The 25872-nt window shown below is 46.4% G+C and overlaps 1 protein-coding gene across 2 annotated transcripts in view; it reads right to left on the bottom strand.

Annotated features, from left to right (window-relative positions):
* Positions 1–25872, bottom strand: part of LOC119172507 (uncharacterized) — a 297206-nt gene that overhangs the window by 131976 nt on the left and 139358 nt on the right. The window contains exon 1 of one of the 2 annotated variants that reach the window (XM_037423642.2): positions 11551–12143. The exons of the other annotated variant lie outside the window; for it this stretch is intronic. Coding sequence (XP_037279539.2) covers positions 11551–11689 — 139 coding nt within the window. The 5' untranslated portion in view covers positions 11690–12143. Of the gene's footprint in view, positions 1–11550; positions 12144–25872 lie in introns of those variants that run through there. 2 annotated transcript variants of the gene reach the window in all.

Here is a 25872-nt window from a genome sequence, read left to right as displayed (position 1 = left end):
CTACTTTATAGACATACTTTGATTCAATAATAACACATATACAACTACTGTTGGTGGCAATTCTCAAACGTAAAGCCGCATTACTGCGTCCCTGGTAGAAGCAGTGAAATCCTGTCATCTGCTAGAAAAAGATAGAAAAAAATGCTTTGAAGTGTTTAGCTTGTGGCACTTAAATTGTTCTTGAAATTATGCGAATATTGTTGTTTTGAAATGATTTCACCAAACACGATGTACTCTTTTCCAATTTCGTACGAACATTTTTTTTTGTAACCAACAGTTCAAGTTAAAGCCATCCACGTTCAAAGCCAGCTGTTCGTTGTCTTTGTTTTTAGGTGCGTGTGGTGCGTACCCGTCTTGTCCTGTAGAAAATTTAAGGTAAAAGCAATAAATTTCTGCAAGGAAGCTCTGTTTCTCAATTGTGCGATGTGCAAAGATTGCGCGCAATTCCCGTGTTTTTTTTTTATTGCCGTTGAAGTACAAGTCTTTCAATGAATCAACGAAATGCGTGGCGCTCCAAGGACTTCGAGGTGATGGCTGACGCCCATGGCGACATACTTCATGGAAGTGTCAAACATTTAGGGTTAGTATGACAGGTTATTATGTAAAGTGCACAACTGGGCTCAAAGTTTGTGTTACCACCCTTGGATGAGGCGTCGTAAAGGGCCAGCCTGAGGGCCAGTTTACGCTAGCGGCAAGCATATCACGCCGTTTGAGGAAGCCATGCGCGGCTATTTCCTTCGCGCACATCTGTCGTTCTTTACCGCTCAAAACATGGGCTCATTTTTGCACCGGTTGTTGGAGAGCGACGAAGCTAATCAGCGATGCAGGGGCGACAGGTCTGAGCCGCGTCGTCTGCGTTCGCCTCTCCGCATCGTCTGCGTCTGCCACGGGACACTTCAAGCTGCTTTCTTATTGCTCCACGGTTTTCACGATATGTCGTACCTGTTGTACGCAGACTACGTCCCAGCAGTGAATAGAGCATCTAAGCTTTTCCGGTATTCAAAAAAGCGCACAGCAATTCAAACTGACGTCTCCCATGCAGGTGTTTGGACAAGTGGCGCCATGGAGCTATCTTGAATTAGCAACAGCTAACAAACGTGAAATATATGCCCTGTGACATAAGAGAAGGCTTTCTTAAGCCTACAACGTCAATTATTTGAGTATGACTTTGAAAAACGATGCTGAATATATTCGAGTACTTCGTTGTCGAAGCTAAAGCACATGAGTCTACAGCGAATGGAAGCATCAGTTCGGAGCTTGCGAGCTACAGAGTGCACGGCGGCCGCTTGAAAGATTCGAGGCGGTTGAGAACTGCATTCGGAAGGGCTGCCATGTTTGACGGAGGCTAAAATTCTTCGTGGCGAAGCTTGCGTGCACATTGAAGAGCGCCCCCGAGGACGGCGGCGGCCGATGGCACTGCGCCGTGAGGTTGCGTTCCCACTGAGCATTCCGGCCGCCGAAAGTGCTCCGAATCCGGTTCGGCGGCGGCGAGATCCGCCGAAAGGGCCCTCTCCGCGCCGATTGCTCTCGAACCGATTTTTGCAGCGTCTGCCGTCGAATCGGTCACTGCGGACCAATAGGAGCGCTAGTCAAGGAATTTTGAAACATGACGGCCAAGCCCTACTATGCGGCAGTGCACGTAACTGAATGTTGAAACCAACGGGAGTTTAACCTACTCTTTGCCTACTTCGCGTCCATATTTCGTAGAAGAGGTGACCGAGCTTGTTGCGGTCTTGCAGAGCAAAACGAACCCACCAACGCCGCTGGCGTCGGTGGTTTTTTCTGCTCTTCGTGCATTACAAGACAGCCACTTGCCAGCAAAGTAAGCAGTACTGTCTTTTCTTGCGTACAAGAGTCGTCCAAGTATACACCAACGGATAGCGTAGTGGCGTTTGCGAGCCGCGACAACAACCGGGTGACAGCGCATCCATCCCGCCTTCACCCCGTAGTAGATGGCATAGTAGATGGCACGGGGTGCATCCAGTGCGAACAACGCTGCGTTTCGGCGGCAGGGGAATTTCGGTCGCTGTAGAAAGCGGATGTTTCAGTGTGAACTAGGCATTAGGGCCGGCTCGCTAGCGTGAACCGACCCATATACGCTCTCTTGCTAGCGACGGACATGGTGCGCTCTACCGATTCGCTTTGACTACGCTGACACTTGTGGAGTCGCGGTCATCGGCAGCGAATTCCCGAAAACTGAGAACACGCGTGTGCGTCATGATCCAGTTTTTTATGTGTATTTCAGTAATCAGGATGCTAGTGGCACTTGCTTCATTGTTGATAAAACGGAGCCTGCGGTGCCATTTGCAGCTGGGCAGCATTTTGCTCGCGTTCAGGGAAGATATAATTTTTAACGTGACTCAATTCACCTAGTGAATCACCCAGGGGGTTATAGGAGGAGGAGGAAGGAAAGAAATGAAAGGCAGGGAGGTCAACCAGACGCACGTCTGGTTTGCCACCCTGCACTGGGGGAAGGGGTGAGTGGAATAAAGCAAAAGACAAGGGGTTATAAAAAGACTACATTCTCGTTGAAGTGGTTAATGGTTATTGTGCACTTCAACAGTGTCTTGAGACAGTTAAACGTAATCATGTGTTTGTACTATGTTGGGAAAGATGTTCATGCAATCGTGTGTATACATGCACGTCGTCTTCGCTTACCAGTAACGTTGTACCAGCCAGCATCCATATTGAACATCTGACTGTCAACTTTTATGGACTATGTGAGACTCCATATCATGCTAGAGTTTCGCAATTTATACATTAATGTGCTGCCAGCGCGTAGTAGAATGCTTTACGCTGCTGTGTTGTTGCTGATGCAAAGATAGGTAAAATGCAGGAGCATTTCCAATCTGACTAGCTCATCAAGCATGCAAGGGTTTTAGCAGAAACAAGACAAAGACATATGGAAGACATGTAATAACAAGACCAGCACGCATTTTCGCATCATTCTTTCGTTCTCGTCTTGGTTTCACTAGAACACATATATTTTTATAACAACATACCTTTCTTGCCCAATTTATGCTATAGTACAGTCGTCAGCAATACAAGTGGATCTGAAATTAGATTTGAAAGGTCATGGCAACTAAAGCATAGTTAGAACAGCATGACGTAAGAATAAGAAACATAAGAACAATGCGGGATGAGCACAGACTGCAATCTGAAAGTTTGATTGCACAAGACTTTGCCTAAATAACATTGGCTACATAACTTGTACACAGGAGGGTCTAGCAAAATCAACAGCTTTGTTAATTGTAGCACTTCTTTCTTCGAACCGTACCCTCATTCATTTTAGGTGTGCGGCTAATGTTATTCTTTGGTCAAGTTTTTGCGCGACACATTTTTCAGTTGACAGCTAGTGCTCGTCCTCCATTGGTCTTTCTTTGTCTCTTGTTCTTACATTGTGCTGTTTATTGCTATGCAAAGAAAATAAACTCTCCAGCCACGTTTAGGCCACACTTCCTAATAATAAAATTAAAAAAGAAATGTTGGTCTGCTCTGAAGCTAGCAACTTTGCTTAGTGGTGTCTCTTTCTCTACTGTTGTTCTTCCCGCGATTCTCATTGATGTGTTTTTTTTTCATCCATACGTGCTGACCCACTTCAGACTATTTGTACTCTGTGCAGTTGGCAGGCGTAGTAGTGCCTTTAATACTAAATACTCAAACGAAAAGGTGTCGCTTACATTCAGTATATGAGATTTATTTCGATACATTAAAAGTAATCGTAGATTATGCTCGTATTTGGTGTTAGCAACTATATTTCTCACAACTGTACTATTTTCAATGTACTTCAGAAACATTTTTTACGACCTTGTTGGTATTGTTTGTTGCACCGAACTCTGCCGCTAGTAAGCAACACACACACGAGAGACGTGAACATGACATGACCACCCATGTCGTCGTGTTTGTGTCTCGTCTCTGTGTGTTTTTTTTACTAGTGACAGAATGTCGTACTTATACTATCTGTGTCGAATGAAACATGAACAGTAGCAAGCATCTGCTAAAACATAGTGTGCAGCGGCAAATCATCACCTTTGACACGTATGCGCATCCGGTAGCGTTGTGCATATTCACACCTGTCCACGCTTATTTCTTGATGTTATGCACTATAACATTGTTAATGCTTGCCGTTGTTCAAGTTTCATTTGATGCTGATAGTACATATAAAATAAATGATGCGTATATAAACACGTTTTACAGCGAAAGGTGTTATGAGATCGCAACTCGAGTCACGCGCAGTTGTCCGCTGCTGCCACCACCGGTGTAAGTAATCAATCACGGGAAATTAAAAAAAAAACCCTAGCACGAAAGACACAATGCGGCCCAAAACCCGGGTCTGCAGGGTGTGAGCTCAGTATTCAACCCCTGAACTACGATGGTGCTTGTGACTTGTTGGCAAAATTGCCTTAGGCAGGCATGATGTCGGGAAATCAATCGCGTTATTACGACCTGTAGAGCGTTTTAAAAGAACGAAAGAACAACCAATGTCGTCGCACAACGCGAAAGGCGTAACGAGTGGCACGTCCAATGCTGAAACACATAACAAAAGCTTGTACTTGTTTCCCTATAAATTGCGGCGCATACCCAGTTCAGCCATAAATTCCTCATTGTTGTCCTCCACTGCATGAACAAATGGCACAAAGTTTCTTTCAAGTGTTTAGCGGATACCGCACTTCTCAGAAGAATGACGAAAAATAGCATAGCCAATGCCGGCTTACTACCCAGAAGCTTATTATTATTGCCGTAGTGGGTATCAAGCAAGTGTGCTTGCTGTAGTTACTAAATGAGTGTTTTGAAAATGGCCTGAAAGGCCGCTCTTTTAGCTTTAGCTGTGACAGTGCGGCGCCTACCGCGCAGGCCTGGCGTTTTTTTAAATGCGAATCATTTCTTAGCAAACTTCTACTTCTTTGAGCGTATCTATCTACCTATCTATCTATCTATCTATCTATCTATCTATCTATCTATCTATCTATCTATCTAGTCGATTACATTTGGGTGCTCTCGTGGTCACCCCCTAACTTGGCGAGCATCAAAATTAGCATGGAAGGATAAGGTGATTTGACAAATATGACGTGCTGGTCAAGACATGAATAATGTCACAATCCTGTCGCGTACGTCGTCCAACACTCCCCGCCAGACAGTGGCACATACTCACGGGTGGGTATGTGCCGCTGGTAAGCGGGTATGTGCCACAGGTGTTCAGCACTTAGTATCTACCAAGGAACAACGAGAAAACACATGGTCAATTTTTACGCGGGAGCGTTAAGCAATACCAGACATCGGTGGCCTCAACCCAACTAAGGCATAGAATAAAGGTCAGTGTTGAAAAAAACCTGACATGGGCAGCGTTTGCCACCCGACGTATGCAAATAATAAATTTCAGTTCCAGCAGCAATGAAACCCAAGAACTCTGCGTGGCACTCAAGCATTTTACCACAGAGCTAGGCCAAGTCTCGGCACTACTTTTCAAATGAACGCTAATCTTAAGGAGAGAATTAAAGGTCGGTATCAAGGATGCAGCTTCACCTCTAAGAAATGCATCACTTAGTTTCCCTTATGAGAATTGAGCGGGGAGATCGGGTGTTGTCGTAGAGGAGAAGAGTACAACGCGTGACGTCCAGGTGGCGAACGAGACTGGTGACGTTGAGGCGACGGTGAGCGGCTGTGCTGTGTATCGGGGCATCGAAGGCGTAGGAATCGAAGGGTGAAAGGCGGTGGCAGTTGTCGGGGATGGGTGCAAGACGCTGGAAGAGGCGGTAGCTATCGGCGCAGTGAGCAGTGCGATACTGGGTTCTGGACGAAGTCCATTGGTTGTGGCAATATTGTGCGACGTGACCTATGCAGCGGCAGTTAAAGCAGATCGGCCGATCGTTCGCAGTTCGCCATTCAGCGGGATTGCGAGAATGGGGATAAGACCATTCCTGGGGCGGTGACCAGGGGTGAGTTGGCTACCTTGAACGGAAGCCACTTGGTCGAACCTGAGCAACGGCGCAGACATCGAAGACCAAGTTGCTGAGTTCTTCCCGCACAATTGACTGTACTAAGCAGGCCTGAGGTACTTGCGAATCGACGTGGCCGTTGGTAGAAAGAGCAGATGTAATTGCTTTGATTTCCCGCCGGACGATACTCGTAATTGCAGACGCTGGTGAAGACTGCCGACGAGAGGTCAGTTCATCTTCGCAGGAGGACGTCGCAGCAGTGTTCGGCAGTCGAGTGAATGATCTTGAAAAATGCGTGCTTTAGGCCAGTTCAAAACGTCGGCATTCCTGAATAATTTCCTCGACGGTCGCACAGTTTCGACACATTAGCAGGTTGAACGCATCGTCCACTATTCCCTTGAGGACCTGCCAACCCTATCAGACTCCGAAATGTCGTTGTTGACTTTATGACATAGAACTAGCACGTCCTGTATATACGAGATGTACGGCTGTGTGGACGCCTGAGCACGTATAGACAACTCCTTCTTTGCAGCCGCCTTTCGACCGAAGGGCTTCCCAAATAAGTCGCGAAGCTTCTCTTTGAAGGTGTCCCAACTGCCGATCTCCTCTTCCAGGCTCTCGTACCACACTTTCGCCATGCCTTTCAGGTAAAACAGCACGTTGGCCAGCATGAGGGTTGGGTCATACCGGTTGAGCGCACTGGTACGTTCGTAGTCGGCTATTTAGTCGTCGACATCGATTTCGTCCGTACCGCACAATGTTCCTGGATTCTTTGGATGCGTCAGCCCGTACGTGGGCGGTGGTGGGGCCGGTAGAAGCATTGACGTGGATGGCGCAGGCGTTGTCGAGGCCGATAAAGAGGTGGCCATGGGATCAGTCCCGTGTTCCGTCACAGAAACTTCGATTTCACGACCACTGCGGAGCTCCAATGTATGGCGCTTCGTTACCCCACCCGTCCACAAATTTGTTACGGGGATTGCAAACACACCAAAAAGAGAAACGAGTGTATTTAAGAAATTTACAGGTAGGTGTGACACCTCAGCGCTGCCAGCATCACGCGCGCCGTGTCCGCTTCTTCATTGATTAGTCTACAACGGCGGAGCCATGCCCACTGCCTCGTAACAATATGAACAATGAGAAAAAAATTTACTCAGTCTTAGTAGAACAATGCCAGCAATCCCAGACCTGTGAAAAATATACTGAACTGCCAATACGACTGTAACTTAATTATTCGCAATTAATCTATCGTATTGAAAGGCAAAATATTTATTGTGAATCTGTGGCTTCATATACAACAGCACCAGGTTGAGCTGTTGCTCTTTGCATTTTTGATGTTTCATAAAGGTGGATAGACACACTTGGTGGTCACAACATTACGAGCAGTGTAATTAGGTCCGTTCTTGTGCTTTGCTTGTATGTTACAATAAAAGTAGTTTTTAAAACAAACCGATGTCACTTTGACCTGTATGGCTAAAAACGATTATAATAAATGTTATGCAGGTATTGCTTTATGCCTATTTCATTTAGGCGAATGGTTTGCTTACATGGTGTTGTAAGTTGGTTTTTGATACAATATAAATGTTCTTAAACCTTTTCTGACTGTACAGCTAATGTATTTTGAAAGCACCTCATGGCAGACATGATTGCAGCAGGTATTGCGCTTGAATAATTCACAAGAAATTACGTACTTTGTGTCACAGGCTGTGTGCACTTACAAGTCTCTAAAAGCATGGTGACAGTAAGGGGACAAGTTTTTTTTTTTCAGTCCAACAAAACGTCACGGGCTATTCACTAGTGAGAATGGAAAGTTTCTGTCTTTTTTAACTCATCTTATCACTTGGTGGTTAAAAGAAGCATGAGTAGCATATCGTACGTTTTTCAGTCTACTCGTCTCTCTAAAACATCGAATTTCGTTCGTCTTGATTCTGCAAATCAGTCTCTTTTTCTTAAGTGTGTATGTGTGCTTGCGGAAGGGGTGCACACCACCTGTCTCCCCATGTCACTTGTAAATTTTATATTGTTTTTAGAAATAATGCTTCATAATCTGAAGCGGGCAGAATGCATCAGTGCTAGAGTTGGCGCTTGTAGTGCATGTGAGTGAGTTATGTCATTCTGCCACTTGCATGAAGAAATGCCCAGACGATGTTGTGCGGAACGCGTTTGTTAGCTTTGAATTGGGCAAACTTACATTCAACTCAATGCAACACTACGTGGACTAGAAGTCACAGGTCTTAGTGGAATGAAAAAGATGCAACGAGCAAGGCTAAAAAGGAAGAAATCATCAAGTGTGGTCAATACAGAACTAGGTTTACTTAAAAAATTTCTCTCGAGCTGTGTGTGTGTCTTTCAGCATAAGTCCCCAGTTTCACAGCTCATGCAGACCACACTGTGCTATAGGGGACTCTTTTTTTTTATTTTTAGAGAAAGAAAGAGCCCCATATAGCAAAAGTTATCTAAAATATATTTACATGGTTCAAAGCAATAATCTTATAAAGGCACTAACAACCATTTTTGTCGCACGTGTTTGCTTTAGTTCAATGGGAATTCAGTGTCCAGTCATGAAAATTATTAATGAATGCACCGTGAAACATTTTAATAATTTGGGAATCAATGGCCACTATGAAGTTTCCAAACACAACAGACTGCAAAAAGTAAGCAGTGAGCTCGTCAGCAATACATGTTTGGGCAATACAGTTCAGTGCACATTTTGCCTTAAAACCCGGGCTTGCATTTAGCAAGAATGTGTTGCATCCTGATATGTTGCGCTTGTCAAGATGGCAAAGTTACTTCTCAGCATCAACTCAATGTCCTGTAAGCAGCACAAAATAGAGGGGGGGATAAGTGGGGACGTAATAGCAAGCGGTCTTTGGCACTAAATATGGTGCCCAGAAAAGCATAAAAACATGTACAGCAAACAAAATGACTCAATAGCATGGCGCCAAACCTCATCTGCTGGAATTCACGATTTGCTGTTAATTGAAAGCTTCAATCCCTATTTAAAAATATAATCCTACCAAAATTACGAAAAGCATGCACTACGATTGGTGGTCTTCTTGTTTCCACCAGGACGTAATCGCACGTTCTGGCTCGAAATAGTCGCTAATGCTATTAACGTCTATTAGCGACTCGAAAGCTTTGGGTTCGATTCCAGCTTGGACCCTGACAATTATTCTTTGCATTCGCTGGGTCGACGCTACCGATGTTGGGTACTTCCTGATGCTTACGCGTTAAAATTACCTATGTGTGTTTTCATCGTCCCTAGGAAGATACTATGTGTGAATCACTTGTGCCACATACCCACATACCAGCGGCACATACCTGCCCGTGGGCATGTGCCATTGTCTGGCGGAAAGTGTACGACGTTGTACGCGACGGGATTGGGAAAGTATTTATGTCTTGACCATGGCGTCATTTTGGTCAAACCAAATTACCTTCCATCGCCAATTATGGTTCACGCCAAGTCAAGGGATGACCACGAGAGCACCCAAAGGTATGCGGATAGATAGATAGATAGATAGATAGATAGATAGATAGATAGATAGATAGATAGATAGATAGATAGATAGATAGATAGATAGATAGGCAGACAGACAGACAGACAGACAGATATATAGATAGATAGATAGATAGATAGATAGATAGATAGATAGATAGATAGATAGATAGATAGATAGATAGATAGATAGATAGATAGATAGATAGATAGATAGATAGATAGATAGATAGATAGATAGATAGATAGATAGATAGATAGATAGATAGATAGATAGATAGATAGATAGATAGATAGATAGATAGATAGATAGATAGATAGATAGATAGATAGATAGATAGATAGATAGATAACGTCGTTTCCCTAGTACGTGGGATCGGCCGATGTGTTTTTTTATCATTTGATATGTTAGGTTTGATGTCCCGAAACTGCCATATTATTATTAGAGACCCGCAGTGAAGAGCTCCGAAAGATTGGACCTCTGGGGTTCATTAGGCTGCATCCGAATCTGAACACATAGCCCTACAATATTTTCGCCTCCATCGAAAATGCATGGTATATTTGGTTTTGTTTGAGTAACGCCAAGTGACGGCGATAGCATACCATTTTACCCTACAGCAGCTTATGAAAACTAACCACGTGAAAAGCTCCGCGCTTTATGGAAGACTGATATCTGTTTGGTAAAACACACTAATAAGCTTGCTGATTGCAACACAGACTTGGTGAGTAAAATTATAAAACAGCGCTTCAACACAGGACACAGGAAAAAAGAGAAATTTGTGGTTCAGCGCCACGTCTGCCTCTCTTTTCCTGTGTACAGTGTTGAAGCGTGGTTTTATATTGTTTTATATTTTTATCGTGGAACCTCCCCGACTAGGCCAATCATCTTGTCTCTTGGTGTATGATTCATTTCAGCTGTGGCCGTTTTTGCGTAGGACAGAGGGGGTTTTGTGTTACCCGAGCAATATGAAAAAATTGAGATGCAGCAGAATAGTAGCTCTGATTAAATTTCATATTTGCATGGTCAAACCTGTGAGTCGGTGCGAAAATTCGATTATTGCGAAATTTCGTACAGGCACAGAAATAAAGAGATGGGCCTATTTGAGGCCTGACTTAGGGACAATTTTGGCAATACATGTGTGAGCCAAGCATTGATTAACTTTCATAAAGAAGTCAAGTGTGTGGACAGTTGTGTGTCATGTTCATACCAGGCAAGTTGGAGTGATCGCCTCTTCCACTAGCATGTGCAGTTAAGTTATCGTGTTCTTTTCCTCGTTGTGTGTCTTTTCAGTTGTAAGCCGGCGTTTGTGGTGTCCTTACGCGTCCCCTGTGCTTATGTTTGCTTGCCCAGTCTTGAAATCTGAGTTCTTTGAGCATCCCTGTATAACGCGAGCTTAGATTATCCGGTGCAATAGGATTGGGCAAGCCTCACAACAAGTACATCAGGCGCAAGCTTTAAACTAAAACCAACACACCAACGACAGAAAAAAAGAGATGAAAGGAAAGTCAAAGACAAAAATTGAAACAAAGCAAGAGCGAGGGAGAGCGTCAAAAAGAAAAGAGAGCAATGTGAGGTTGCAAACTCATAAATGATAAGACGACCGGGGAAGACAGGAAAAGAGATAGAATGAAACAGACACAATCAAAGAGAAAAGAAACAAAGCGGGACAAGAAAGTCTTGAAGAGAATTAAGCCCTCACCGCCTACACGGCGTCGCGTGCGCCTGATTGCACATTGCTACGATTCCGGCTACTCTCTCACGCATCATTTCTTGGAAAGTTTGAAGCATCCAAAACGTTTTACGGCAGTTGATAAAATGTGTACATTTGATTAATTGAAGAAGTTTCACTTGTTGTCCTCGCGTCTCTATAAAGTTAATTCTACAGCCAGTGTAATGTGCTTCATAGACCGCCAAGGTGCTTTAACTTGAAGCTCATTAACCAAACCTCACTTATTATATCTTCACTCCGGATGTAGTTACCAAATAAAAAAAACGCTGCAGTCTGGAAATAACAACCTTACAGTACAAAGCTAACTTGTTGAAAGTAACGCGTAACAGGTTATAATTCATAAAGGTACGTGACGAATACAAGACACCAAACAGCAAACTTCAATAATTACCGAGCGCTGTGCAGGTCAGCAGGAGCCACAGGGCGGCACTGATACGCCTTCGTTGCAAGCCGGTGGTCGGTCCTCGCCTGATCACGCGCACTTTTCGCGGGGCCATCAACGGACGGCTGGGCTCCTCCTCGTCCGACATGGCCAGGTGATGGAGCCACGGTTCGAAGAAACTATTGACACGGCATACCGTACGGCAAGGCGGACGAGAGCAGTCGTTCTTAAATACGCGAACAGACTAAACCCACTCATAGCAACTTCGGTGGATCGACCTGCGTGCTGCACTTCGTCCTTGGCGTGTGGTGTACAGTGCCATTGTTCTGCGGTGTTGAATTACAGTCGCCCTAGAGCGTCTTCCCCCATCGCGACCCTGCTCGTGATTGTGACTGTGGTTGTACACCAGATGGCGGCTTGCGCCGTTCAATCGATAACGCGAATGCACTATGGCTTGAGCGACCTAGAATAGAGTGTGTGCAAAGCGGCGGCTTTCGCGTGGGCCTTTTGCGATGAACTGCCGCGCTGCGCCGCCACTGCGCCGAATCCTTTGGCTTCCGCACTCGGGAGTGCGCGGAAAGCGCGGGGCGTCTGCTATGCGTTGTCGTTTTTATTGTGATATCAATTATATGGACATTCTCGGCTAAATTTTGCTGCTGGTGTCGGCGTCGATGTCATGCACCGTATATGCATGCGTGTCTATATATGAAAACGGAAGAGAAACAAAATCTAGGAAAAAATACTCTGGCGCGTGGAATAGAGTGTGAGACCTCTGCGTCATGAAAGTGAGGCGGTAACGATTCAGCCACCCTGGAGCACGTCCTTCACCGTTAAAATGGCTAGCTACTTATATGTACCACCTACAGCTGCTCACGAGCATCTCGGGAGGTAGAGGGATTGTGATTTCAGGGTTACCAGCAAGATGGGGCAATGAGCGCGCGTCGCCACATTGCACAGCGACGCCCGCTCTAATCTTGTACGCGTAATTTGCCCGGCTTAGACAAGTGGAGCGACGCTCCTTCATGCGCCCTTATCTCGTGGCGGTGAGGAGGGGAAGGTCGTGCGCCTTGGCTGGCCTCTGGATTTAGCTGGAACAATTCTGCTGTAGTTACCAGGCGCACAAAAGTCAGTGCAATCATTGCGCTCTCCGTTTGCGAAAAGCGTGCGCTTTTCAGACACAGCAAAGTAACAAATGAGACGCTCATTCGCGTGCATCCGTACCTGTGAGTACGTTTTGTGCGTCTTTTGTCCCTGAGGATCGCGGGGCATGTTTATATCTGCTTACCACACAGCACGTGACCTTTCAATTTGTTGATATCGCGTTCATTGCTGCGCTTTTCGGGCAAAGCAGTGACTTTTTTGCTCTCTGTTTCCACACGGGGCACTTGAAGTCTACTTAACTCTATCAATGTGCTGCGAAATGCAGCTTAGGAATATTTAAGTGTTGTGTTAGTGCCTATGGCCACAGCACAATGGGAAAAATTTGAGATACAACAAACTGTCGTAATAGATCATATGCGAAACATGAATGAAGAGGGTTGATACGTCACTTTAAAATGAGTACATCATTACGAAGCGGACGGAAATTACGCCATACTTGACTTCATGCCATGATTATCATGTTAGCACCTAGTATTTGTGTGCGTCGTCCATTCACGTCCCGTAATACCAAATTTAGTATATGTGAAGTTAGCGAAACAGCTGTAAGTGTGCTATGAGCGTACCATGTAGTCAAGTTCTACATGACACACATAGCATAGTTACAATGCTTAGACGTGTCATTTAACTCCGTCGTCCGTTCGTATCACGTAAACCGAATTTGGTGTAGTGAAGCTATCAAAACATCTAGAGCTCATCATGATTGTGGCATGTGGTCGTGTTTTTACATGACACGGATATTGTAATTGTCATGTTCGAAACAGTCACATACCTACACAGGATAGCCAGACGGTCTGAGAACTGGCTAACTTTCCTGCACTTCCTCCTTTTTCTCTCCTCCTTTTCATATACATTCGTCATTTATTAATGCAACGTTTTACCAAATTCAGTATATTTGAAGCCAGCGAAATGACCGCGAGCGCACCATGAGCGTGGCGTGCAGTCATCCCTTATATGACAAGCATGTAATGATTTCTACATTAGGACCTGTCACTTATGTTCGCCATGCTCTTACGGAAAAGTAATATATAGCACAGATACAAGTTACATGTAGCCACACATTAATATTGTTACGCCACGTATGTGCCGGACGAAGAAGGAAAAAGAAGCAAGGGGTGTGGAAGAAGAAGATCATCATCTTCTGCCTGCGCCGATACGGCTCGTCCCTCGAACCGTGTATCAATAAACCCCCAGACGCCTACTGAGGTCGTAACAGAGTGGTGGAGGTGCTGGGTATAGGAACCAACGACGGGACCGCTACCCCTCGGATTTCGCCGGAGTCGTCGCCTCGCCGGCCTGCCTCCTTCTTTGGCCATCATGCCTGACGAAACAGAAGCTCGGGAACCAGTCCCCAGCAGTTCTTGGCCGTATCACAGAGAGCCACGAACCTTCTCCGGGAGGGCCAATGACGACGTGGACTCATGGCTCAAACATTTCAAGCGAGTAAGCAACTGCAACAAATGGGATGCTGCCTCCCAACTGTCACGCGTTGTTTTCTACCTCACTGATGTTGCCCTCGTTTGGTATGAGAACCATGAAGATATTCTGACAACATGGGAACGCTTTGTTGAAGAAATCAAGAAGTGTTTCGGCAACTCAGCTGCAAAAAAGAAGCTTGCCGAGCAGAGTCTTGCACAGAGGGCCCAGCTATCCGGTGAGACCTGCACCGTGTATACTGAAGAGATTTTGAGGCTGTGTAGGGAAGTCGATTCCAGCATGTCGGAAGAGGACAAGGTGGGGCATTTGCTGAAGGGAATTGCAGAAGATGTTTACAACTTCCTTATTAGCAGGGAAAGCCTGACTTCAGTGTCTGACGTTGTACGGCACTGCCGCACGTTTGAAACCCTGAAGCAGCGCAGAATAGCGCCTAAGTTTGGTCGTCTGGCAAATGTCACCTCAGTAGCCAGCATAGAAGCGGCCTCAACTGGTGACCTTTCGGCAACCATCCGCCAAATTGTTCGGGAAGAGTTACTCAGACATGGCGAAATGACACGTGAACGGGCAGCTGCCACGTCTCCATCCTATTTCCCGCAGGACACCACTGCCCCACAGCTTACAGTTTATGAACATCCATCCGTCAACGCAACGGAGGTTGCAGGGCCTCGGCGTATTCAGCAGTCAAGTCCGGTTTTTTACGAGCGATCACAGTACCCTCAACGTTTCCGTTCCGTACGCCCATACCACCCACCGACAACTGATTTCATTGAATCTCGGGCTTACGCGAACGCTCGCAGACGTGAACACTTCGAAGAACGGCGACGACCTCGTCCTGCGCCTGTGTGCTACAACTGTGGTCTGACTGGTCACATATCGAGGTATTGCGATCGTTCGCGCATACCACGCTATGATCAGTGGACAAGCTTGACCGATAAACCTGCTGTCCCACCTTTTCAAGGACACTGGCCCACCGACTCAAGACCCGGCAGCAGCTTCTGGCACGGACACCGGCGCAACAACTCCCCTGCCTCTGATCGAAGTGTGACGCCACCTCCTGCGCCTCGATCCCACCGGTCTCCATCGCCACGGCGCCGCCCACCGTCACCACATCAGGAAAACTAAACAGTGCGGCCGATGGGGGTGAGGTCGCTGGTGACTTGCTGCAAAACGAAATACCCCCGTCTGTGTTGATGTTCAAGAACAAGGTAGAAGTTTTTGTTGATGGTGTGTGTACGATGGCTTTGGTGGATACTGGTGCTACAGTTTCGATTATGAGTGCTGCTTTTAAACACCGTTTAGGACAAAAGGTGATGTTTTTGTGGGAGAAGGCAACAACATTCTGTGGCGTTGGTGGTAACTCGCTGTGTCCCATTGGTGTCTGTACCGCAGAAGTGTGCTTGGGTGATCAAGTGTTTGTCACAGAGTTTACGATTCTTCCAAGGAGCACACACGACATAATCCTGGGGATTGACTTCCTTCGAATGTGTGGCGCCACTGTTGATTGTAGAAATGGAGAGGTGTACATATGTGATGCTGCCCCTGGAGAACTATTAGAGAATTCAGACAGGGAGCACGGTGCGCTCCGGGTCAGTGAAGATAGCATTGTGCCGGCATTCTCTGCAGTCTGTGTTCCTGTATACTCTTCACGCATTGAAAACAGTGACAGTGCGTTCGACGCATTAGTGGAGCCCTTTCATCTCAGTTGCATTAAGAAGAACACATTGGTGCCGCATTGCATAGTGTCACTCGTTCAAGGACGCACAGGACTATGGGCGGTAAACTGTTCAGCTGAGTCGGTGGTTCTACCAGGAGGACTGAAGCTTGCCAAGTTCAAAACATACTCACCGATGGCAGTGGCTGCCCTCAGTGATGCTCCAGGTGGGGCCTCAGCCAATACTTCTACGGCCGATTCAAAACTTTTACCTATGATCGACAAGTCACTTACTACTGACAAACGCCGCATGCTTCTGGACGTTTTGTCGAAATACGTGGCGATTTTCAATTTTTCCCATGACCATGCGCCCTCGATTCCCGCGTCTCGGATTCTCCACAGGATAAACACGGGAACAGCACAGCCCATCCGCCAGAAACCCTACCGAGTGTCGCCGTCTGAGCGCAAGATAATTGATGAACAAGTGCGTGATATGCTGCAGAAGGGTGTCATTCGAGAATCATCGAGTCCTTGGGCGGCTCCCGTGATTCTAGTCAAAAAGAAGGATGGTACCTGGAGATTCTGTGTGGACTATCGCCGTCTAAACTCCGTCACAAAGAGAGATGTCTACCCTCTCCCACGCATTGATGACGCTCTAGACTGCCTCCATTCAGCATCCTACTTTTCGTCCATAGACTTACGCTCAGGCTATTGGCAAATACCTGTGCATTCAATGGACAAAGAAAAGACGGCTTTCGTTACTCCGGATGGACTATATGAATTTAACGTGATGCCTTTTGGTCTATGTAACGCGCCCGCTACATTTGAAAGATTCATGGACACCATTCTGCGCGGCCTGAAGTGGAACATCTGTATGTGTTATCTTGACGACGTTGTTATCTTCGGGCGTACATTCAGTGAACATAACGAAAGGGTAGAGCTGGTTTTGAAATGTATTCGAAATGCTGGCTTGGTTCTTAATGCAAAGAAGTGTCATTTCGGAGCTCGACAAACACTGGTGCTGGGACATCTCGTCAACAAGGATGGCATCAGGCCCGACCCGAATAAGACGGCGGCTGTTAGAGCTTTTAAACCACCTGGCTCAGTGAAGGAGCTTCGGAGCTTCTTGGGCCTCTGCTCTTACTTTCGCCGATTTATTCCCGCCTTTGCAGAAGTTGCCTTTCCACTGACCTGTCTTCTCCGCCAAGGTGCTAGTTTTGAATGGACTCCTGATTGTGAAACTTCTTTCAACCAACTGAAGTTCTTGCTCACGTCGCAGCCTATCCTGCGGCACTTCGATCCTTCTGCGGCGACTGAAGTTCACACCGACGCAAGCGGCATTGGCATAGGTGCAGTCCTGATACAGCGATGTAATCAAGTGGAACACGTAATCGCATATGCCAGTCGTACTTTAAGTAAGCCGGAACGCAATTACACTGTGACCGAACAAGAATGCCTTGCACTCGTCTTCGCTGTGCAGCGATTCCGCTCATACCTATACGGTCGTCCTTTCCAAGTAGTTACGGATCATCATTCTTTGTGCTGGCTTATCAACCTTCGGGATCCGTCAGGCCGTCTAGCACGCTGGGCCCTCCGGCTGCAAGAGTACAACTTCACGGTATCGTACAAGAGCGGCAGGAAACACGCGGACGCAGACTGCCTTTCAAGGATGCCAGTTGATGCTACAGTTTGCGACGCTGACGATTTCGATCATCTGATTGCGTCCGTAGCACCAGCGTTCCCGGATAAGGCCACCTTTGAAACTGAGCAGCGGAAGGACGTGAGTTTGAATCCGTTATTCGTGATCGCACAAGCATCCACTCCGGAAAGCCGCTTTTGCGTCCGTGATGGTCTACTGTACAAGAAATCCATCTCCGGCACCGGTTCCCGCTTCCTGCTGGTGGTTCCAGAGGCACTACGGTCATCTGTTTTGTACGCCATGCATGATGACGCCACTTCAGGTCACCTCGGAACGACGCGCACTCTTCATCGTACCCAGGAACGCTTCTACTGGCCACGTATGCGCCAGTCAGTTGAGTTGTACGTGGCCAGTTGTGCGCAATGCCAGGCGCACAAATCTCTCTCAGCAGCTCCGGCCGGACATCTACAACCTGTGACGCCTCCCAGTTCTCCGTTCGAACAAATTGGCATTGACCTGGTGGGCCCTTTTCCGCGTTCATCGAAAGGCAACAGATGGATTGTGGTATGTGCTGACCATCTTACTCGGTACTGCGAGACTGCTGCCCTGCCATCCGCGACTGCTGGTCAAGTGTCGTCCTTCCTTCTCCATGCTATCATACTGCGTCATGGGCCCCCTCGCGTCATCATAAGTGACCGTGGACGTCAATTCACGGCAGACGTTGTCGAACAACTTCTCCGTATGTGTGGCTCAGAGCTCAGACACTCGACGCCTTATCACCCGCAGACGAATGGTCTCGTCGAGCGAACAATTCGAACACTGGTGAATATGCTTTCTATGTACGTTGCTTCGAACCACAAGAACTGGGACGATGTCTTGCCGTTCGTCACATACGCGTTTAATACTTCCCAACATGAGACCACCGGCTACAGCCCGTTCTTCCTCCTCTATGTTCGACCCCCCCGTTATACTCTGGATACAATATTTTCCTTCTCTGATCGGGACCAATCAGAAATCTCCCTAGCAGAAACTCTTTGTCTCGCCGAAGAAGCTCGTCGTCTTGCTCGTTTACGTACAATAGCCTCGCAAGACAGATCGAAAGTTCGTTATGACAGCAAGCACCGGCAGGCCACATATATTCCGGGAGATCTCGTGTTGGTGTGGAAGCCTTTACGCAAACGTGGCTTGTGCCAAAAACTGCTCGCGCACTACATCGGACCTTTTGTTATCCTTGACCGCCTGAGCGCAGTCGACTACCGCATCGCACGTCTTACAGCTAGCGGGAGACGTTCCAGAAAGACAGAGGTCACGCATGTCGCTCGCCTGAAGCCTTTCAGTCAACGCGACACTGCATGAAACGCGCGGCGCGCTTTGTCTGCGAGGGGGGAAATGTTACGCCACGTATGTGCCGGACGAAGAAGGAAAAAGAAGCAAGGGGTGTGGAAGAAGAAGATCATCATCTTCTGCCTGCGCCGATACGGCTCGTCCCTCGAACCGTGTATCAATAAACCCCCAGACGCCTACTGAGGTCGTAACAATATATATGTCCGCATATGTGGCTACTGTTTACAACATAGGGAGGTACATCTGGCAGGATTGGTTCATATATGGGGTCAAATACATGGCGCGGTTGGTCTATAAAAGGAGTCATTTCTGTTGTGTTATTTGTATACCAGCGCATGAAGGGCATCACCGAGGAACAGACTGTTAGTGACGTCCCATTTTTATTAGATATCAGCGAGTGGCCTGTAGACGTTAATGATCTGGCTCTTGTTGTTATGCCATGGGAATTGTTTCTTTGTGCTGCAAGCATGCAGGGCAGTTAATAAAGTAGTTCCGTGAAGCCTTGGCCTCTCCATCCACGGATGCAACAAAGTGGCGAAGAAGATGGGATGGGACAAGAGCTGAAGATGGCAATGGTTCTCAGCAAGCTAACAGAATTTTATCCCGGCATCGGTAGTTCCGGCGTGTTCGTCGAAAGATCCAAGCTGTGCACCCCAGTTATTGAGATTACCGATGTCAACAAACTACAACTGTTTTTGAGCGCCGTCGGAGAAGAAGTGTACGTGACACTCCTAAGCCTGCTACTACCCGAGACGCCACGCACCTCGTCGTACAAGGTAGTCATGTTGGCGCTGAAGAAGCATTATTCTCCCAGGTGGTCAGTGTTGAGTGAAAGATGCCATTTCAGCCAAACGAAACAAGCCCTTCAAAAAACTGTCGCAGAATTTGTCATACAGCTGATGAATTTAGCATTATTTTGTGTCTTCAGTGCCTTTCTGAAACAAACGCTCCGGGACCGCCTAATAGCAGGCCTACATTCCAAGGCCATACGTAGCTGGTTGCTCACCATGAGCGAAAACGAGCTCTCCTGCGACCACGTCCGCAACACCACTATAGATATGAAGACGGCCGCCAAATACAGCGTGTTAATGGTCGCGGAAAACAACGTCGTGCTCTCACCCAGCAGCAGTGAAGTACATTGACAGAGCCAATCAGAAGCATCGCGCAGGTTTTCACAAAGTGGGCTGGGTAGGGGCCATGGCTCCAGCCACATAACAAGGACTTCGGTGACACGGACTAAGACTATCTGCCAGTGATACGGTGGACAACACGCACCTGTAAGCTGTTGATTTCTGAACAGCACGTGTTATAAATGTCAAAAGAAGGGATATGTCACGAAAGTTTGTAAAAACAGGATGGTTCATCAGCTAAAAAATCAACCCTCGTGAGACACTGAATTGCTAATGCTTTGTCACAACAATAATCATTCGAGCAATCGTACCATTGTATTAGGTGAAAGATTAAACGGTAAAAACGTACCCTTAGAACTAGACACGGCAGCGGTAGTTTTTTATATCCTAAGGAGGGTGCGCGAGAAATTTTTTGATGCAAATTTCAGGCAGCAGATGTCCAGCTTGTTGCATATAACGGAACACCAATTTATACCAAAAGTGCCATTGACGTTGAAATGCAGTATTACGAACAGTGCTTTCATTTTCCGCTAGTATTGCCGAAGAGACGAAATGTACAAGAATGCCTATGTTTTTTGGACGTAGCTGGATGATTAAAATCAAAATTCATTTGCATGAAATAGTGCAAGTGACGGCACTGACAGAATAAATTTTCTTGACTGACAAACGCCACGAAATGTTTGAGCGGGGTTACGGAGCAATAAGTGGGTTCAATGCGAGCATTGTTGGTAAAGAAAGCACTTCCGCTCAATTCAGTAAGCGCAATCTCTGCCTTATGCGCTATGTGAACAAGTCAAGCAGAAATTGACACACTTAGAAAAAGCTCGAGTCATTTACCGGGTGCGGCACAATGCATCGGTGACACCTCTGTCGATTGTGTAAAAAAATGGCAAGGACCTTCAGCTATGTGGTGACCACCATGTTCTGGTAAAGCCTGCCATTGACCTGGTCCAGTACCTGCTCCCTCTGCCAGAGGATATTTTTGCAACCTTACCGGGTGCAACTGTCTTACCAGTTCTGGACTCGTCCAAGGCGTACTTACAGCTCGAATTGGACGGAGGAGCACAAGAACTGCTCACTGTTAATACCCACCTGGGGCTCTTCAGGTTCCCGCGCTTGCCACATGGCGTGGCCTGTGCACCAGCGTTGTTCCTGGCCGTGATGAATCAGATCATACACGGCTTCTCAGGAATGGCCTGTTTTTTAGATGACGTAGTCATCGCGGGGGCAGATAGAAAACACTGCCATGGCAGGTTGGAGCAGGTGCTCATATGCTAAAAGAACATGGCATAAGGGTCAACTTTGACAAGTGCAAGTTGGTGAAAGAACGAATAATACACCGAGGTCATCAAGTTGACCAGATGGGCTGCTTCCTACGGCAGATAAAGTAGCTGCCATCAAGAGGGTACCAAAACCGCGCAACGTCACTCAGCCGAAAGCCTTTTTGGGCTTGGTTAATTTCTACTCTAAATTTTTCCTAAATTTGGCTATGGTTTTAGAGCCCCTGCATAACTTGTTGGGTCGAAAAGCAACATGGAGTCGGTCAAATCAATGTGATAAGGCATTTAGAACCCGTTAGGAAGCGCTTACATGCCAAAATGTGCTTGAGTTGTATTATGTCAAGAAAGAAGTACAACTAACGTGTGGCACGTTGGAGTATGGTTTGAGGGCTGCTTTTTCGCATGTTGTGGGCGCAACAGATAAGCATCTGCATCACGATCACTATCACAGGCGGAGCTTAAATACAGGTAAATAGAAAATAAAGATACGAGCATTGTGTTTGGCTTGAAGTGATTTTATAACTACTTTTATGGCCAAACGTTTACGATTTTTACTGACCATCAAGCTCTCACTATGCTCTTTGACCCGAAAAGGAAAGCTAGCACTGTAGCAACAGCTACATTACACCAATATTCGGCTTTCCTAGCTAACTACAGCTATACGATTGCACATAAGCCGGGAAAGGCAATCAACAACGTAGATGCTATGTCTAGACTGCCCTTGCCCCAGACCTTCGAGCAAAAGGAAGACATTTATTTTGCCTCTCTGAATGAACTACTTTTGACAGCAAAAAATATACAGCGTGAAACGACGCGCGACAGGCATCGTCTCACGCTGTAGTACGCGCAGTAGTGCGCGACATAATATGGCTTGGCTGGCTGGAAGGTGTCCCTGAAAAACTGCAACAATTCTGGGTGCGACAGTTTCGAACTATCTGTCGATTCAGGTTGCATTGTTTCGGGGAATAGGGTGATGAATATAATAATAATAATAATAATAATAATAATAATAATACGTTTATTTCATCATCATTGTGTACATGATGACAGGGGCCCGCAGTAAAAGCTGCAAAATCCGAGGATCAAAACACAGCTTGACTGAGCTGCTGACCCCTAACAAATTTACAAATTTTTACAAATTTTTGCAGAGAGTTGCCATGAATATCTTGCTCGAACAACACATCGGAATCACAAAGAGGAAAGCGATTGAAAGATCAATGGTTTGGTGGCCATGAATTGATGACGCATTTAAAGAAACCATGGAAAACTACAGCGTTTGTGAAAGCGTGCAAAAGGCAACACAGCTAGTGCCTTTGAGTTTGTTGAGGTTGTGCAAACAATCATGGGAAAGGGTGCATCTTGATTTTGCCGAGAAGGAAGGTAATACGTTCTTTTCAGCAGTTGACTGTTACAGTAAGTGACTAGAAGAAAGTATGTAGCACAATGACTGCTACTGTTAAAAATTGAGCCTCTCATAGCAGAGAAAAAGAGGTTTATTTACAATAAACCGCACATCGACTCCGTGAGTTGCTGCTTCAGCGCGTTATCTGAAGGCCAGAACTTATCGCCCTCTGTGTCTTCTATTGTGTTTTTTTAGGGGCGAAGCTTCTTAAGGCGTGGGCTGTGCGTCCCCTGTATGTAGCCACCTCTCGTTTAGTACTTGCAGTGTCCACTAGATGGTGGTACCGTCTCCTGTATGTCGCCTCCTCTCGTTTAGTTCTTGCAGTGTTCACTAGATGGCGGCACCGTCTCCTGCATGTAGCCACCTCTCGTTTAGTTCTTTCAGTGCTCACTAGATGGCGGGACTTGTAGCTGATGATGAAAAGATGCAAGATGTTATAAACTAGACGGCGGTACTTGTAGTTGATGATGAAAGATGCGAGCTGTTATAAAATAGGAATGATGGCACATATGGCACGTGTCATTGGTGGAAGGCAATCGTTCGATTTAGTGCGGCGACGTACGCTAGGGGGAGCATTGTAATAAAATTGAGTAGGCAAAATATACGGAAGATTCATGGTTTACCAGGTTTTCCTCCAGAGCTTCGCCCACCCATCATCATTCACTTCGTGGATATGGCGGCACTTTTCTTTTTCTTCAATACACTGCCCCAGGAGCAGAAGTTTGCAAAAAACATTAATTTCGATAGATAAACATGCTGAAGGCCCATGTCATTTCATGGCAGCTCTACCCGGTAGTTTGTAACGCTCCACTGTTCGAAAAATCGATAAGTTCCGGTGCTCACTTGAACAGTAAACGGGGCGCTGACTTTTGGCTTAAAGTTGTTCTCATTTCCAGAAACTCTCCATTGAATGAGCGTTCCCAGGAAAGCATGTTGTGCCGGCTTTCAAAGCGTCCTCAGAAGCACTCTTCTGCTTGCACTTGGGGGCAACTATAGCACCGAAGCTGTGACACGGTTGGCCGAATTGTGTAGGGATGGTGTGATGACCACTCACTAACTTCGCAAGTAAGCTGCCCAAGTCTAGTCCACCAGACGAATGATGCTCTTCTTGTTACAAATTGAACAGTCTTCTGCTTTCCGGGGTTCCGCTTCCTTTTATCTGTGGACGACTTCAACCTACCGCGTCGCTAGCGTAATGTCATCTGCAGGATAAAGAGTTTCTTGTCGGTCTTTTGTTGAATGATTTTCTTAGCGTTTCTCGCACTACAGGACAATACGTCGGCGTCAGGATGTCCAACCAGTCCTGGGACTTTTTGCACCTCTTTCTTTCAACCGGCTGACCAAGCAAGAGCAGTTTGGAGGTATAGGCATCGTTTAGATATGTCAGTATAAATTGTTTTGACTTTTACTAGTTTAGGTAACATAGGGACATCTGTAATCGACTGCGTCATTTTAGGGTCACACATGGTATCGGCATGGCGTTGATTGCACTTTACGCATGTAACTTTTTTCCTGCAAAATCCCGGCAAGTGATGCGATAAGGCACAGCAAAGGCAGTGACCGGCAGCTAGTAAGCGCCTTTTAGTTTCTTCTAATGATATTGGAAAGTCACACTGCTTAGTATAATGCATAGCTGATCACAGAAAAAGCAGGCGTTCTCTTGGCGAGCTGGTTTTACAAATGAGGTCAAACACTTCGTGATATACCGATGTCGCGAGGAGGACGTCGTGCAAGTGTGAAAATCTCTATCTTGAATTTTCGAAGTGTCCTCTCTCATAGAAATGAGCAAGGCTGTTTGTTCTCAAACCTCGGTTTCCGTTTGAAAAAAAATCTAAGACTTAATACTCGCCTGCAGTTGGCTGTGATGTCCTTGCATGTTGGTGTGCTCTGTACGTTAGCGTGCGATGGTCTTGGTAAAGTCGAGGATGATGTTTGTATTTCACGATATGTTAATAGTGCTGATAACGCCTTTGTATTTATGCCCCACCACGGTGGTCTAGTGGCGAAGGTACTCGGCTGCTGACCCGCAGGTCGCGGGATCCAAATCCCGGCTGCGGCGGCTGCATTTCCGATGGAGGCAGAAATGTTGTAGGCCCGTGTGCTCTGATTTGGGTGCACGTTAAAACACCCCAGGTGGTCGAAATTTTCGGAGCTCTCCCCTAAAGCGTCTCTCATAATCATATGGTGGTTTTGGGACGGTAAACCACACATATCAATCAATCAGTCTTTGTATTTATCGCTAAAAAGAGCTTTGTTTGAATATTGAACCAATATTTTCTGCGTTTGTTGTAATAAAAATCGTTTTTTTTATAATTTGTATGCATAACCTTGAATTTTCTACGTACTGTTTTGCGGTACTTGCCCGAGGTGCCTCACGAAGAGAGGGCCAAGGTCAAGAGACGTTCTCTCCTTTTGCCCCCTTCGTTGGCATTTTTGTGAAGAATGCCGAAATAAATAAATAAAATAAAAATCACTGTCATGTTGAGTCGACTTAGACAGGATGGAGTATAACATTGCGGAGTTATTATCCTCTGATACTCCGAGAGTTTTGAGGGCACGCGTCTAGGTTTGGACCATGTCATAAAAGCATGGAAGTCCTTGACGATGGTTGGAGAACTGCACGGGTCATATGTCGATGAGTGTCTGCATGTGAGCCTGAATGATGACATCAGTTTTGGGGAAGCGTCGTTCGAAAATGTCCAGGATTTCACAAACAGCAGCTTGCCGTTGCTGGAACTCCCGCGATAGCCGATGCCACGTCACCGGTCAGAACCGAACGTAAATAGGCGAACCAGTCTACATCGGTGAGTGCACTGTTGTTGTGAATTGTTAACTAAACTGCTTCCAAAAAGGCATCCACGATGACGGTTGGTCATTGAACTTCATGAGGTAACTTTTGGAATTTGAATAGCAGGCGGGGGCGTGTGTGAAACAGGTTCAGTAGGTGCGGCTAGTGGTAGTGCACGGTTCCGGGAATCTCTAAGTTGGCGTAGCTTATACTTCAGCTTCAACGACGTGGTTATGGCTCAATTGTTGTATTCCACAACCCGGTCAAACTCTATCTCTTCTTCCGTGGTTGATAGCAGTGGGATGGTGTCGAAGTCAAAGGCCTTCAAGACGGTGTGTAGCTGGTGTAGGCGTTTGGTTAAAATGCAAACCTCCACTTTCATGACACTTTCTTGAGTGAGCGTTGCCTCTACCTTATTGATTATGCGTGTTAATGTAGCTCTTTCAGATTTGCACTTCAGTTTGAGCGATTCTACGTTGTGTGTACGCGTTGAGCAGCTGCA

Source organism: Rhipicephalus microplus, chromosome 4 (assembly GCF_043290135.1).
Source record: "Rhipicephalus microplus isolate Deutch F79 chromosome 4, USDA_Rmic, whole genome shotgun sequence".
In the NCBI taxonomy this organism is placed as follows: domain Eukaryota; kingdom Metazoa; phylum Arthropoda; class Arachnida; order Ixodida; family Ixodidae; genus Rhipicephalus; species Rhipicephalus microplus.
This window is presented reverse-complemented; position numbering and strand designations above follow the sequence as displayed.